A 17,206-nucleotide genomic window follows, 5' to 3' on the forward strand; every position below is an offset into this window, starting at 1 on the left:
TATATATTTTTATGTATGCATGTATATTAATAAATAACCGAGTACTAGCTCAGAGAGTGAGAATGTTGATATAGTCACATGATCTCTAGTAAATGGATGAAATGAGGGCACACTGAGCTTGTTGGTTTCATCATTGCGGCAGACTTTGATAATACAGCACTAGTAAGGAAGAAAAGAGATTTACATCGGAGCCGCAAATAACGCGGGTGATTTATAGCACTGGTTTTAAACGGACTTGTTTTAACCATTGTTTTATTTAAAAGGTTGACCTATTTAAATATGCCGCCTACACACCGAGAATAGTTTCATAGAACATACAAATTAAACGCCTTGACATTTGGCCCGTGATGGTCATATGACAGACGTGCATAAAACGAGCACGTGAATTCTCCCACGCGAAGCGGAGCCCCAAATTTAGCGCACAGCTCTTTTGGGTTCACGGTTACCATGCACTATGCCGTCACCCGACTACTGCCAAAGGATTTTGGGTTGAAGTTTGGCGCGTGCAGCAGCCCGCTATCCAAAACTGCGAGTGGATCCACGCTGCGTGTGCCCACAAACACGTTTCACGGTGAAATCGCCCATAGACTGTGGTCCTCCGTGATTCATTGGCGAGAACTACAGGCCTTGAAGCCCATCTGCAGCGGTGGATTCGGTCTGGTGTTCAAAGGCACATACTTTGACGAGACTGTTGCTGTAAAGAAAGTGAGATGTGTGAAAAACAAACTGGCCTCGAGGCAGAGTTTCTGGAGTTTTTGGGTTGAACTCAATGTGGCGCACCTGCACATCAAAACATCGAGCGCGTGATCGCGGCCACCACGTGCACTCCTACGCACCTCACCAAAGATAACATCGGGACGATTGTAATGGAGTTCGCCGGCGCGTTAAACCTACAGCAGGTCATTTACGGACTCACGGACCCGCTGCCTCTGGACAAGTGCGTGAAATATTCAGTGGACATCGCGCGCGCGCTCCAGCACTTGCAGGCGCACGGCATAGTCCACTTGGATTTAAAACCTGCCAATGTTTTAGTATCATAACAGGGTGTTTGTAAGCTCGCAGATTTTGGGTGCTCTTTCAAACTAGCAAACTGTGACGCACCTGAGTGAAATCGGTGGCACGTTCACGCACCGCGCGCCCGAGCTGCTGAAAGGCGGAGATTTTTCCGCGCGTGGACATGTATTCGTTTGGCATCACCATGTGGCAGCTTCTCACCCGAGAGCCGCCGTATGAGGGACACAGACAGTATGTTCTGTACGCTGTCGTGGAGTATAATCTGCGCCCTTCCATCGCTAGGGATGTTTTTATCCAGTCTTCTCTTGGACAGAAGTGTCAAAAACTGATCAGCCTGTGCTGGGACGGGGACCCCAGCGTCCGACCGACCCACCGCAGACCAGCTCGTCAATGAACTTTCCATTTTATTGTGAATTTGCTCCACATGGACCCTCCAGACTCACGAAATATCTTCATTTGAAGTGTTTTTTTTTTTTTTATTGTAATGTTTTGTAAGTTTAATTTTGTAACCTTTTTATTGTCAAGCAAAATTAATTTTAAATATCAAAAGAACTTTAAATGTTTTCTTCTGTTTAAAGCGGGCCTTTTGTGTGATTTGTAATATTTTTGAATAAATCTGAGTTTATATTTGCTGCGTTTACTAATAAATGTGAGGTGAACATTGATTTGCAAATAAGTTTATCAGTTTCATTTTATTAGTAAAAAGTTGTTAAAGCTATTTTGTTAGTAATTAAGCACGTTTTATCCACATAGGAACGAGCACAATGTTTGACAATTATGATGCATCGAGTATATTTACATGGAGCGGGCCGCCTTACAGGGGCCGCCATATTATTAGTAAAAAGTTGTTAAAGCTATTTTGTTAGTAATTAAGCACGTTTTATCCACATAGGAACGAGGACAATGTTTGACAATTATGATGCATCGAGTATATTTACATGGAGCGGGTCGCCTTACAGGGGCCGCCATATTGAATAGTTGAATTTTACTCACTTTATTTCGGAAACTGCCTTGTTATTGGACAATTTTGATAGCAGAATAAATGAACCATAACGAATAGAGTGCAAACAGCATTTCTTATGACATCGGTGACTGAGAACTTTTGCGTGATGCATGCACGCCGCTAGGTGTCCGCACAACAAATAAAAAAATGCATGTTAAACCTGATTACATTTGTGAATATGAACACAGCTCTATACAACATCATTTGCTTTCTGCAGCTACATGGACCATTTTTGGATTATATCATACAGTAGGTGAATATGCGGAACACATGATAGTGAAGAGAAATTTAGATTGGTGACTCAATGTGCATCATCCAAAATTCTGCCAAAGCCTTAGAGAATGTTTTTTTTATGGTTCACGTTCTTAATTCAGAACCTGTAAATCAAAAAATGAGCTTCGTTTTTGTCCAACAAAATGTAAATCTAAAATGTAAATCTGCTAGTTAATAATATTAGTTTATACCGAAACCAACCTGTTCGAGCAATTTTAGTATTATTTTAATATGAAAAAAGTAGCTATGGTAGCAAAAGTCTTTGCATTGGAAACCACAAAACATTTGTTTTAAGGCAGAGATTCATGCTAAACCAGAGGAGCAAGTATGCGCTTCATATGGTGTAATCAAATGTTTAACTTTTCCCTAGGTATAATATATATATATATATGTAATGAGCTCAATGTCACACCTTTAAAAAGCCAAATATGCAAATTAACAACTCTTGAGACGTGAATAAAACAATGTTGGATTTAAACTGCACTTATGCTTTACTATAAACATGAGTGATTAAATTTTGGAACGTACCAAAAAAGAAAGCCCAATCAATTCAGAAGTACGGCACCAAAGAAAATGAGGACAAACCAGACATTTTATCTCACGCATTCTTGGACCGTCAATGTGTCGAGCCGAACCTGGATGTGACACATGATGGTCCAGCCGTGGAGTGTGAATGTAATGGAACTAGTTCTCAGTGAGAAGACTGGCAATTCAGCTATCGCTAGACAAGTTCATGTCAGCATGATTAAGTTTTACAAGCTGAGATGCTATACAGTTTTAGGACATATAAAAGAAAATTCAGAGGCTTAAGAAAAAAAGAAATCATCATAGTTATTAATAATATTAATGTAATTATATATTAATACCTACAAGGCTGTTATTTCTTTATTTTTTGTTCAAGTTTGCAACATCAACATCATCTGTCTCGCACGGGTAGCATTTGAACAGAATTGGCTTTTTTTTTTTTTTCTTGGCCACCTCCGTCCTACACTACACAACTGCTTCCTGGTACCCCTTCACACATGGAATGAACAGAAAATAAGTACACAGAATCAGGAGACCAGCAAGGCTGCGTTTGGCCTCTTTTCCTCGCTCTTATACTTCAAAAAACAAAATGATATGTACTGCAATCGCCCTATTCACTCCAGCCAATAGGATATTTTACAAAATATTTTTAAATGTCAGACATTTTGTAATTTGCTGTGTGATTTCAGCAATAATAGTGTCACCAAACAGAATTACAAACTAAAGTTCCTGTAGCTCAAACAGTAGAGCATTGCATTAGTGACACCAAGGTCATGGGTTTGATTCCCAGAGAAAGCATGACCTGATTAAAAACGTTTATCTTGAATGTAATGCAAGTCAATTTGGATAAAACAGGGTTTCTGCAGGTTTTATGAAGGTAAGTTCATCCACAGTATTTAGTATTCAGTATTCTACAGTAAATGTATCTTAATTTAAGGATATTTAGATATTTGTATTGTAAAGCAAGACAAAACTACTGAGGAGGATATTACTTTTTAGCAATGCATGCAACATTTAATGGCAAAAAAGTATGAATTTAAGACCTTCTGTTCTGATTTAAGACCTTTTCAAGGCCTTTATTTCTGCAAGGTTGAATTAAGATGCATGACCCACAGAAACCCTGATAAAAGCATCTGCCAACTGCATAAAATGTAAAGTACAAACTAACTCAGAATATGGCAAAAAGCTACATCTGAAGGTTAAGACAAAAAGTTTTCCTGTTAATTTCACTTTAAAATCCATTAAATATGAATGTGTGTCAACACGCATTCACACCCTTCAGGCTAGCGACTGGATTTCACACGTGACAGTGTGTCCTTGCGGACAGCGTTGTCTCTTATTCTATTTACAGAACTGTAGAAAATCCTTTGGGCCTTGAAGGTGAAAAAGTGGAATTCCCCTTTTTGAGTTTTTCCTCAAGCATCTAGTCACTGACTTTTAAGTTGCCACAGACTCGGAGCAATTATTGATAATCAGAAATGCAGCTGAATGCAGCCATTACAAAAGTACAGTTATACTTACCAAAGGTTAACAAGAACCCATAAAGCATACTGAGCACCCAAGAGTACCAGCCTTTATGTTCCACATATAATAAGCTATAAACTGCATAGCACCCAAAGAGAGGGTACAACAGCCAGGACAGGTACTTAAAGGCCATCTAGGGGAAAAAAAAAAGCAAAAGAGACATTAATCATAAAACTTGTATAAATGTGTATTTGATGAATCACCTCTAAATTTCAGCTGAAAGATCTCTTACATCATCATAGATTTTGGTTGAAGACTCCACATATGTGGACTTATCTTTGAATGTCAATCGTGGGACAATTCCAGCAATCCTGTTCTCTCTGTCCAGCTAGGAAAAGAAAACAAGAATCAACATCGAGATCCAAGAATTCAAGCCTAGCCATTTAATTGAAGCAATCCAAAATGCCTGGCAGTGGCATCATCTCACCCTGACGTCCATGACTTTGGTAATCTTCCAGAAGTCGATAAGCAGACCGATGAATACGCTGACCTGGACGACAAAGTTGGTCTCATTGTCCAGGATATAGAGCAGCACTACCAGAGACTGGAACACCCCGAATATGATGGAGCGCACAGACAGCCCCTCCAGAGACTGACGGCTGTTCCAGAACTGGATATCTGCAGAGAAAGTGAAATGAGAGCTCAAGACACCAGAACCCACAAGTCTCAATCGATTACCACACATACATACATCAATATTTATTTACCATTCTTGAAGGCCAAGAACTCAAAAATGCTGTGGACGATGGAAACAACGATGGTCAGTCCCAGGAGGTAGGGGTTGGTCTCAAGTAGGGCCACCTGTTGAGACAATAAGCAAGTATATTAACACAAGATACTTTAATGGCATTTCTCAAAGTAGTTACACTACTTGTAGTTTTAACATTACATCATCTAATTAATATTTATGATTCAGGCTGAGAAGATTATCTGCTTATTGTGACTCTTCCGTGTCTGAGCCTCTACTAATTTCAACTGAAAATACAGGTGTTTATGCGCACTATTTATACATATTGCACATTTAAGCTTTCAAAAACTCAGTGTGCACTATAGCCTCTGGGCACACTGGGTCCTGGACACCAATATTTTGATTAATTAATATTTCATGAAAGATGAATTACCGTCTGGCTATTTGAGATTTCAGTATGGAAATAAAGGGTAGGATCATGACCTTTTGGTAGTATTCCAGCACACTATGAGTGTATATTAGCAGCAGTTTTGGCATCCGATACAGGGTCTGGACCCGGAAATGGTGACACATTATGGGAAGCAAATAGCATATAGAAATTCAACATTTTTTCTTTTTACAACCAATCAATTGATTTTTCGACTAATAGTTTAAGTGTTCCAATAGCCAAAATGAATTTTATTTCTGCATTTTACCACAATAGCCAAAACCATCATTATTTTAATCATTATTTTATTCATATGCAAAATATTCTAATATATATATTATAATAATGATCTTTTTTTTTCATTAGCATTATAAAAAAAAAATTTAATCTAAATGGTCTAAATCAACAAATGAAATAATTGCGATTTAATGGGTTTTAATTGTGGGGTACTATTCTTTTGACACCAACCAAATGGTGTCATTTATCTGTACTTCCAAAATTAACAAAATACAAGTAAAACAAAAAAAAAAGTGTGAATATTGATTAAAACCAATTATCAATCCGTTCAAATAATATTTCCTTTTTATATTTGACATTTGGAAGTGTGAAAAACAAAAATCAAAACCAGGTTCACATTTTCTACATTCCAATATCTATATACATACAGCTATAAACATGTCTGTAACCCTGATTTCATCTCAAACATTTTGATGGTAAAGAAACTTGGATCTCTAAACCATTAAAAATATTCTTTTGAAGTGCAGAACAGACCTTCACAGAATCCTGGTCCTCATCTGACTGCTCATAAGTGTCCTCTCCCAGGAAGTTCCAGGGGGAGCGGGCACTCTGGGCGGCATATAACTGCCAGCGCCACAAGGAGAGGGGGCAGTAGGTGAGCCGGAGGGGCAGATTCTGCAGGGTCTCGTTTATAGGGTAATAGTCCTTCTGCAGGTTCCAGTAGTCATTGAAATAAACAATGGGATAGTAGTCTCCACTCACTGCATCAAACTTTACATCTGAGAGGAAAAGAAGTGCTCAGGTTAACCAGAGGCGATTCTGGATTCATCTACGGCTCAATAAATAGTTTCAATAATATGAGGAAGTTTAGCACCAAAAAAACCTACGCTGGTCAAGAGGTGGAGGAACAGACCCTTTCACCCAGGCTGTGTGATCGTCCACCATGTTGATAGTGAGATTGGGATGCCAATGGGATATGATCTCCACAGGCCCATGACTCTCAGCCCGCTGAGAATGTACAAACAGAACTTTAGAAACTTCACAGCATACATGTCATTCACTGACAAGGCAATCCCAGAATACACAGCGATGGAAAATATGGTGAAAAAGGATGTGGGACAAGCCAAGAGCAATCTCGATCAGCTTATTTTGAGACAAATCTCATTAAAACTTACCTTGATCATTTCTGGATCAGCTTCAGTTTCTCCCGTCAACAGGTTCTTGGTCTTGAGGAACTTCCTCCTCTTGTATTTGTTGAGCACTGTTGAACAGGAAGTGTGTGAAAACGGGCTCAAGGCTTTAAAGAGGGTTCACCCATGCACTGATAATGTGTTATTTTAGGCCTGTTGACACGTCAAACGTGTGAGCAGCAAAAACACAAGTGTAACAGAGGTGAGTGAGAGAACAAGAAACGCAAGTAACATAAGCAAAAACTGGACACACTCACTTCGAGTGGCATGGACCGTGGATAACCTGCGGTACTGGCCCTTGCGTTTGGGGTCTGGGTGGAAGCCACTCTTGGTGAAGTAAATGTGGATGTATATAGAGCCGTTCTGCTTCACACTCTGAACAAACAAACAGGTGCACTATAAACAAATAATGCCAAACAAAAGTGTATTCTTGGATTTCGACACTGCCGCTAAACATGTACAATCAAAAATCAATGTTACTTCTTAAACAACCATGCAAGTCTCAGATCTACTCCATTCATATTTATAGAAAGCATTTGTGTCTCACCTCAGAGAGGCCCAGCTCTAGGTAATGCTCATAGCAGCCATCCCCCGACTCCCCTGTGGTCCAATCTCCATAAACCAGATCTTGCTGGTACCAGAACAGGACTTCTGTATTGTTAAAATCTGTAAATATCTCATTCTCAGAGATATATACATATAAATCCTGTGAAAAGACAGGTAACAGAATTACAAAAGCAGCTACAAACCAGTTCTTACAGAGAATTTGGTTATAAGCTTGATTAGATATCCTGCTTATGTTATACATGTAAAAGGCAGATGGGAAAGGTCTTGATTAGGCTTGCTGCGATAGTCGGTGTTACCGGTGTTAAGCTGCAACACTGGTTACGTCACTTGCCCATCACGGCATTTCAAAATGAAATGCAAAAGTGCCTGTTTGGCAGTATTTTGGATTTTGAAAAGCCTGTTGAGTTGTGCCGTTTATCTAAGGTGATTGTGGAAGTTTTTTTTAAATATTAATTTCTTATTTATTTGGTTCCACAGTGTTTGCAGATTTTCAGTTTAAACTTTGTGTAAGTTATTTGTCATTTTATATTAGGTCTATAGCATGGTGTATTTTTATTTGTTTTGTTAATAAAAGTTCTATGTTTATAGCCTAAGTAAGTTTGTCGTTGTACTGTTCTGTTTTCGTTCGTTCAAGCAATTGACGTGGAATTGATGCTAATTTAAAAGTGAAAGTAAAATGCGCATGGGCATTTATAAGCTATTGAAAAGTGAAGAAAAGTGAGGAAAAGAAGGAAAACTCCAATGAACACAAGCCCCCACCCCCCGCCCTACTGATACCGGTATTACGGGTGTTGTCACACGTTGATTAACTGCTGGTGGGAAAATTTCATCACCGTCACAACCCTAGTCTTGATTATGAATACCATAAGGGTGTCCTTGGGGAAGAGGTTTCGGCTGGGCACTCGTGGAGCTCCAGCAGGAGTGTTGGGATCTGGAGTTGATGGACCTCTGCGGAACCAGCTGCTTATAGCCCAGATGATAAAAATCCTGGGTGATACACAAACACAAGAGCAGACTCACATTAGACTTCAGTACAATGATGTTCTGAAAGCGTAATCCCAAAACTCATGATGCAATAGTGTTGCCTTACACTATCATCTATGATACGCGACAGATGAAAAAGTGTTTTTTTTTTTGTTTGTTTTTTGCTTTTTTAGTGAAATACAGCCTCTAGCAGCCCACCTTAAATATGAGAAAAGTGAGTTTATAGAAATATCACTGGAGAAGGTAAATACTGTAATTGTGACAAACTTTATATATTGCATAAGTATGAAATATTAACACAAGTTAACATAAACCCCCCTGACATCAATTAGAGCACCCAGAACAGCTCAGGAGTTCAGTTGCTTTCCTCTCACGGGATGTCTCTTGAGTAATACAGCTCCTCAGGGCTCATGCTGGGGTTGTTACAATATCAAAACTTCAGTAGGCAATTCCAGTCAAAGTTGACAATTCTCATTTTGATACTACAGAAACCCTGAAGATGTCATTAATAATTATTACCAAATAAACCATTCAAATGCACTGGAAAACAGCACACCTAGCTTAAACACTACCATATGATCTATTATAAGTTACCGAGCACATCACAGAGTTTTACAATGGTCAAAAACAAACCACCTCTGTCAAATAAAGACCAAAGTGCAGGAAGTTCTTAAAGTGCATATTAAGACAAGAAAAAGAAAAAAAAAAAACAATTATAGAGTTAAACATTTAAGTGCACAACATTAAGGACTCACCTGAAGAGGACACCTTTAATCACCTGCCAGGCGTTGGGCTGCTGTTGCTGCTGTTGTTGTTGGGGGTCCTGTGCAGTCGCACCTATCTGAGCTACCTGACCTGAGGCAGCTGCTCCATTACTGCTCACCTGCACAGAACATTTGTGATAAACACAATTACTATAAAGGTTTAGTATTCATTGTGATATAAAGATTGAACAGATCAGTTTCAGAGCTCTGATACTTGTTTTTTTTTTTTTTTACCACAGGTTGATTGTTTTACACTATCTTTTTGCTTTAGATTTAGATCTAAATAGTTTATATAATTGATAATTAACAAAGCAGAAAAAAAGAAAGCTAAATATTACAACTATATCTGTACATGATTGCAATTATTTTCAATAACCCAGACTGACAGTTCTTTGAAGGATGATGAAGGAAGCAACTAAAAACCTGTACTGACAAAACAGGAAAAAGTGCTCACAAAACCACTGATATTTTATTGCTAAAATAAAGTCATATTTACAAAAACAGATCTCAAAACCACCAACTGCACACAAAAAAAAAAAACGAATCACTCCTCAGACAGACAGATGAGACAAATGAGGCAGATGAGAATGTCTGATAGATGCCTGCCATTAACTCGATCTAAATAAAACAAAACGTGACCAGTTTCAACTACAAACAACGATAATATGATTACCATACATTTATCTTCACAAACTCATAAAGTGACTATTGGAGTTTTCATCTAGCTCTGTACCTGTTCCAGCTCATTTCTGTTTATTTAATTGGTGATCAGCTAAAAGCAATTTGCCAGGGACAATGATTTAGATTTGACACACTACTGAACAGGGTAAATATTAAACAAATCATTTTAATGCCAGGGTAAGCATGTAATTACTTCTGACTGGATTTAGGTCAACTAAATGGAAACAAAAGTCAGGATCTGATTTCAATGATTCTGGTTACAATCCAGATGTCTAAAGATTAGAGATAACAGCTGAGATAACAATAGGTCCAAAAAGGCCTGTCACCAAGTTCAGGGATGGGATCAAAACATAAGGCCAAAAACATATAGAATACAGAAACATACCAACAAACTAATAAATTGTGGTACGAAGTAGGGCTGGAGAATTATGACAAAAATCAATTGTAGGGTTGGGAATCGAAAATCGATTCCGATTCCAGAATCGGATACTTAAGGTCAGGAATTGGATACTTGTTGATTCCGCCTATCGATTCCTATGTGCTTTTTTTTTCTTCATCTGTGAGGACCGGACCTAGCGATCTGCCACTGCCAGGACCTTGCTCGCTAATCTAAGTGCTCCAAAGTTTGGCTACATTTGCAATCAAAGCTAAGTATAATATCTGTGATAGCGAAACATGTTGCAAGAGAGGTGTAACCACCAACATGACAAAGCACTTTAATTGAATAGATCGTTAAAGATCGCGAACACGATTCAAACACTTACGTGATTATATTCCTAAATTACAATGATTTGTCTGTTTCATTCCTCAACCTTTGACGTGTGCGATCAATGTTGTGATCACTTGGTTCGTCCGTGCAGCGTACGATCACACCAGTGTGATTTGAACAATTAAATTTGCATTCGCGCTGCCATTGACCTAAAGAGAGCAGCTGTCTGTCATGAATGAAACAGCTTCAGTCTTTTCAGTCACACAGTATCATTATTTCTGTGTTACAAACATTCAAATCACAGAAGTACTGGGATAAAAGTTTATAGTTCAGATATACATGTGTGTATGATGTGTATGGTAGCGATTAAAATCAAATGAAGATTTATCGATTAAATCATTAAGCCAGTAGGTGGCGAAAAGGGGCTGTTAACTGTGTGTATGATGTGTATGGTAGCGATTAAAATAGAGTAAATAACTTTTTGAAAGTAATTTGAAACTTCAAATGAAGATTTATCGATTAAATCATTAAGCCAGTAGGTGGCGAAAAGGGGCTGTTAAAATGTATTTGTCTTTGAATCATACAAGAGATTCGTTCAAGAAGGGAATCGAAAAGAATCGGAATCGATAAGCAGAATCGGAATTGATAAAATTCAAACGAAACCCAACCCTAATCAATTGTCAATTATTCTTGAAATTGTAATTAATTGTGATTATTAATTACGATTATCACATTTTACTTTGAATGATGTTTATATTATTGTTTGAAGCAACTGCTTGCCATATTTTTATATTAAAATAAACAAGCTGAAAACACTCTAACTGAAAAACTTGTATTGTATTCTATAGTATTCTACAGTATTAAGCCTCAAAATGTCAACTATACATTGGATTAGGGCTGGGCGATATGGGCAAAAATTCATCTCTGTATTTTTTGGCCGATTTGCGATATACGGTATATCTCTCGGTATTTTCGTTTTTGTATTTGTAAAAATCTGTATTTAATATAAATATATATATATATATTTCACTTACTGCCCAATGTTGTCCAACAAAACAATACATATTAAAGGCTATGAAAACAAATAAAGTGAATGTAACCATGTAAGCCTTTATATTATGTGCAAAAAAGGGTTAAAATCACATTTCATTCTAACATTGTAACACTGCAATCTAAAAACAAAAATAAGGCTTTTCAAGCGGAAGTTAAATTCACTTAACTAAAAATGAAAATAAATGAGAACAAAAGCACAGAGTTGTGTTAGGTTATTTTGATTATCCCATTACAGTCACTTTACAGTCAGTGCTATCATAAAAATAGACTTACTTGTAGGTTTAAAATTCTACATGTCACATTTATTGTCCAACTACAAATATTTCAGCGAAATGTATATTTCAGTCAGAATTATTGCGCTCCTATTTAATTGTGCTCTGTCTGTTTGGCACACGTGCGCGACGGCACTCGTTCACTGAAGATTAGCGGAGAATATGCACTTCTGACAGAAAAATTTAAATATTTCCATAGCTTTCTAACATTTACAGATGGAGAATATACCTGTGAAATGTAAGTTATGCATTCAGGAAGACAGCACATCTCAAACACATTAAACAGCGCGAGTAGCCTAGTGTCTCTGTCATCTTTCTGTCAGAGCACAAGACGGGCCGAGCCGCTTAAACTAATATGCGAAACGAAACTATAAACTATGTCTTACCATTTTTTAAAGGCCTTAATATGAAGCTTGTCACGTTTAGAACAAATTGGATTATGCACTTTCTCCGCAGCAGCTCAGTCTGTGTCCTCTGCTATATTTTCAGATGCGCTCGTATCAAACTACTGTATATCGATATAAACGGTATTGCCTCATATCAAATTACTTATAAAGAAAATATCGATATATCATACAAACTCGATATACCGCCCAGCACTACATTGGATTGGTTTCTTCTTTAAATAAAAAAAAAGTAAAAATATGAATGGTATTATAATGCTACACTAAAACTAAAATTAAAACAATGAAAAAACCCTTAAGATAACCTTTAGAAAGAAAAAAAACACATCTTAAGCATGCAGAATAAGATAAGTGGACTTTGAACGATTAAATGCTGCTTTGAATGATTTCGTAATTGTGGCATCTGTATTTGTAATCGCGAAATTCGATTAATTGTGCAGTCCTAGTACGAAGGCAACAACATGCGTAATCGACCTTTGGTTGCAATCACTGTCTGTGTTTATGCACTGGTGTAGAGTATATTTTCCTAAAACTCACTATTAGTGGGTCTTGAACTTACTGTTCAAACCTCAAGCAGTGAATGTGGGCAGCCAATCATTGCCAATCCTCATTCTGAATACGAGGTACCCCAGGGCTCTGTCCTGAGGCCTCTATTGTTTACCATATGCACCCAAAACAAAAATCCATTGTAGTTTTCTGATGATGTGGTTGAGGTCGACCCAATCCCAGATGATAGAAAGGCCTTTCTGGAAAACGTGAAGAACCTGATGCTTTGTTATCATGGTAATTTTTGTCAACAGATCTAATTACACCCCTTACTATGAACAGAAGATCCCACCTAGAGCATGGGTGCAAAATGATGAATTAAACAAAAAATGACAGATAAAGGACATCAGACCAGATTTCTGTTTCCCGTAAAATTAACAAGCTTGAGATTTCAAGAGAAATGCTGAGAAACTGTTATCCACTTGTTTACATTTGGCAGCCCACATCTGTTTTGGAAAACGGTTAGTGAACCTGAGTAATGTTTATGAATGATACCACCTATGACCTTTAACCGGTGTAATCAGTAACCCCAGGGTTATTCATCCAGATAAGTCAAACTACTTAATCCAGTAGCAGGCCAATAGTAAGTTCTCACTCTTGATCGGCTATCCTCAGAGTTTAGGTCTAACTCCACCAAAAATAAATAACCAAAGTCAGCATGTTCACTAGAAAATAACAATAGGAACATGACTGCAATAAATCTCTATATGAAAGCAAATCTCCAGTAACAGGACTGATCACCCCTGACCAATTAATTACCCAAGTAGCTGACCGCACACAACATGCTATAATCATTACAAAACTTCTCACCACCACTACAGTTCCTCTATCTACACCAAGACACGTGCTATTTTGTCACAATACGGTCTAACTGGCGGATTAATGACCAGGGTGGCACAATACTGCCATCTTTAAACTGCTTTGACATGTGAAGCTAACAGAGGAGCTAGGCAGCTAGTTAGCCAGCATGCTAACACTGATCAACTCATAGACATCAGCTCATAACACTACGTAGATCAATATCTGAACAGCCGTCTATAATATATGCTATTTCTCAAAGCCTCGTCAGCGGTCTACCAGCGTTAAAGGGCATCAAACGCGCGTTCAAATATGATGATGCCCAAAAATGCTGTCAAGGGAAGCAGCAATTAACTAGGCTTTGAAATACAGCCCGTGAAATAGATTCATGCTATAAACCACTGCTCTCTACATATGTTCTCTATTGTAGATCAGTGGTATAAACTGAGATCTGTTCTGTTTTGTAAAAATTAGATATGCCGGTAAAAATTAGCCATACAATCGGACAGACCCTTCGTGACTCAGGCAGCATTTCTGTCCCAATGCATGCGGAATTAAAGGGGTCGCTGATTCAGACCGGCAATCTGGTTTTCTTCTTTAAAACTGACACGAAACAAGTATTTGCTTTCGTGAACGTGTGGACTATATTAAAGCTGTTCGTTGACACGTCCATTTGACGGTTACACTTTATCATTTCGGCTATTCTTACCTCTCCGTTGGTTACGGACGACTGCTGTGTTGCTTGAGTCTCCTGCGCCGCCATCTTACCTGTCTCTATCGCACACTGTAATGTGGATAAATGTGGTGGTATGTAATATGATATATCGCGAGATTTTCTGTATGTGAACTTCTAATCGGGAACTACTACGGATCGGTTCTTTCAAACTGTTCGTCTCAAAGAACCGTTTCAAAAACTTTGAAACGGGGTTTTTTTTTAAATATAGCTGTTTATTTTAATTTTCATATGTCCCAGTTAAATTTGTTGATTCCATGCTCTTATCATAAATACAAACAGCAAGGTAATTATGTGGATTTTAGTTTAGTTTTTATTTTTATTTCTTATTTATTTTTAAATTATTATTTAGTTTAGACTTATTTAAAAAAAAAAAAAATTGCATCCCTTTATTTTTGAACATCGATGTGATTAAACAAATTAAATCGTTTATCTTGAAACAATGAGCCGAATTATGGGCACCAGGGCCGTCCTTAGGGGGGTGCCCGGGTGCAACCGGTGCGGTCGCACTGGCCCGTGGCACGGTGAGGGGGCCCCGCGGCGAACGGACCACCCCCACCCCCCTTCCGCCACGATGTAAAGTGATAAACAGCGCAAGTCACTTGATCCATTCAGATGTGACACACAATTGTTATACAGTCGTGCGATATGAGAACCTTAAAGGTTCTGTAGTGATTCTGGCTGAAACAGCCACGACAATGTCAACTGCATGAAGAGGTAAACTGGAAAACGCCAATAGGCCTAATTACAAGCTCAATTAAACTTGCATTTATTAACACTGTACAAATGGTGTTTGGGCAGAAATGTTTTTATTATGGCCTATATGTTACTGTTATACTTATATTAAATATCGGGGAATATTTTACTTTTATAGAAGTTGTTTTTGTAGTTTCTATGTTGTTTTTTTAATGACAAATTCCATAGTTTACTTATTATTTATTTTAAAAACCATATAACCATGGTAATGAGGGCCTTGGTTTTACTTGTTGTGACCACCTCTTACTAATACTAGTCAGTTAAACTCTGGATCCTATAAAGCAAGAACTAAATTTCATGTAAAGGATAATTTAACAGAATAGCTTTAGTAGATTCTTCCTCTTTAAAAGTTTAGTTGTAATTAATTTTAATTTAAGTAAAATGTTGATTCAATAAGAGCCTCATTTAAGATAAAAATCAGTGTCTTATATAAAATAGGTGTTTACTATTTACAAATAGCCTATTGAAGTTCTTAAAGGGATAGTTCACCCAAAAATTAAAATTGTCATTATTTACTCAACATCATGTCATTCCAAACCTGTATGAATTTATTTCTTCTGTGGAACATAAAATAAGATAATTTGAGAAATTCAAGAATTTTTTGTCCATAAAATGGTTTGGTTACATTCTACAAAATATCTCCTTTTGTGTTCCACAGAAGAAAGTAAGTCACACAGGTTTAGAACAACATGAGGGTGAGGAAATGATGACAAAATGTAATAACATTAAATTTTCTGCATTCTAGCTCAAAATCAATGCTTTACTGTCAAGTGCATTTCTATGTGACAAAAATGCATCATTAATAACTTTGCTGCATTTGAATTCAGTAATATCTATTATTATCTGTGTCTGTCCTGTTTTATTTAGGCTAATCATTTATTATACTTTAATTGAAGGCCCTAACCCAGCAAAACATTCTCAGGGAACTTGTGGGCCAAATGGGCTGGATTTGTCCAGGGCTGAATTTTAATCCCAGCCCAGCCCTGCATGCATGCAATATATTATATTATATGTAATATAATATTAATAATAATAATAATAAGAAGAAGAAGAAGAGGAGGAATCTTAAATAATAGTTTGTTTCATTAGGCTATGTTGGCTTGACAAAGCCTTACAAGTATTAGGCTACAAAAATAAAAACATTCTGTGCCAATTCTTACGCCAAGGATCTACATTTTTCACTTCAAAATAAAAACTCCACACAAATCTAAAATCAAATCCTTCTTTAGTTAAACTTTAATACAATGTCACAATTGGAATTGCAATTCCGTCAATCTGCTGTGCTGTGCTCTGGGCTGTGATAACAGCAACTCACAATGGATTAGTTACCAAGAGATGTGGATGTATGGGATTCTTTTGATTAAATATTTCTCGTAAGCATAGATGAGTTTTTATATTTTAGTATTTTAGTTAGCAAGTTCATAATGAAACTTGCAAAAGGTTAAATTTGCGTGCGAGACTGCTGATTTGCCAGAAAACTTTCGTTATGCTCCACCTAAAGCTAATAAATCAAGATGTTTTTGATCTTTGATCTAAGTACAGTTATGTGAGTCTAGAATGTTTACGCTGCACTAAACCTTGACGAACAACACTCCGATCCGCAAACAAACAGAACACTATATTTTTCAAGAGACACGAAATTAGATCAGATATAGTCTCAAAACCGTTTTGACTGATTATATCTCACAAATGTTGCTGTTCAGATTAAATACTAGCCTATTCATAGGTTTCATGGGACGTCACAATTCCACAATTGGAATTGCAATTCCGTCAATCTGCTGTGCTGTGCTCTGGGCTGTGATAACAGCAACTCACAATGGATTAGTTACCAAGAGATGTGGATGTATGGGATTCTTTTGATTAAATATTTCTCGTAAGCATAGATGAGTTTTTATATTTTAGTATTTTAGTTAGCAAGTTCATAATGAAACTCGCAAAAGGTTAAATTTGCGTGCGAGACTGATGATTTGCCAGAAAACTTTCGTTATGCTCCACCTAAAGCTAATAAATCAACGAGATGTTTTTGATCTTTGATCTAAGTACAGTTATGTGAGTCTA

The 17,206-nt window shown here is 37.4% G+C and overlaps 1 protein-coding gene and 1 pseudogene across 1 annotated transcript; one reads left to right on the forward strand and one right to left on the reverse strand.

Annotated features, from left to right (window-relative positions):
* The first annotated feature begins 92 nt into the window (after positions 1 to 92).
* On the forward strand, positions 93 to 1,833 carry LOC107659930 (serine/threonine-protein kinase mos-like; annotated as a pseudogene).
* A 2,429-nt stretch (positions 1,834 to 4,262) lies between these two features.
* On the reverse strand, positions 4,263 to 14,461 carry LOC107659929 (cleft lip and palate transmembrane protein 1 homolog). Its single transcript, XM_016449041.1, has 12 exons — positions 14,369 to 14,461; positions 9,188 to 9,315; positions 8,312 to 8,435; positions 7,429 to 7,587; positions 7,139 to 7,256; positions 6,867 to 6,952; positions 6,579 to 6,699; positions 6,226 to 6,470; positions 5,047 to 5,140; positions 4,767 to 4,957; positions 4,572 to 4,667; positions 4,263 to 4,472 (listed from the first exon to the last, which is right to left on the reverse strand). The coding sequence occupies exons 1-12, from the start codon at positions 14,420 to 14,422 to the stop codon at positions 4,278 to 4,280; spliced, it is 1,611 nt and encodes a 536-aa protein (XP_016304527.1). The 5' UTR covers positions 14,423 to 14,461; the 3' UTR covers positions 4,263 to 4,277.
* Positions 14,462 to 17,206: the final 2,745 nt, after the last annotated feature.

This window comes from Sinocyclocheilus anshuiensis, unplaced genomic scaffold (genome assembly GCF_001515605.1).
Source record: "Sinocyclocheilus anshuiensis isolate Anshui unplaced genomic scaffold, SAMN03320099.WGS_v1.1 scaffold1241, whole genome shotgun sequence".
Classification (NCBI taxonomy): Eukaryota; Metazoa; Chordata; class Actinopteri; order Cypriniformes; family Cyprinidae; genus Sinocyclocheilus; species Sinocyclocheilus anshuiensis.

Coding starts and splice junctions, on each gene's coding strand:
- LOC107659929 (XM_016449041.1), bottom strand. CDS start 14,422: ATGGCGGCGCAGGAGACTCAAGCAACACAGCAGTCGTCCGTAACCAAC. Junction 8,436..9,187: donor ATTAAAGGTGTCCTCTTCAG/GTGAGTCCTTAA, acceptor TGTATCACCCAG/GATTTTTATCATCTGGGCTA. Junction 7,588..8,311: donor TCCCCAAGGACACCCTTATG/GTATTCATAATC, acceptor GTCTTTTCACAG/GATTTATATGTATATATCTC.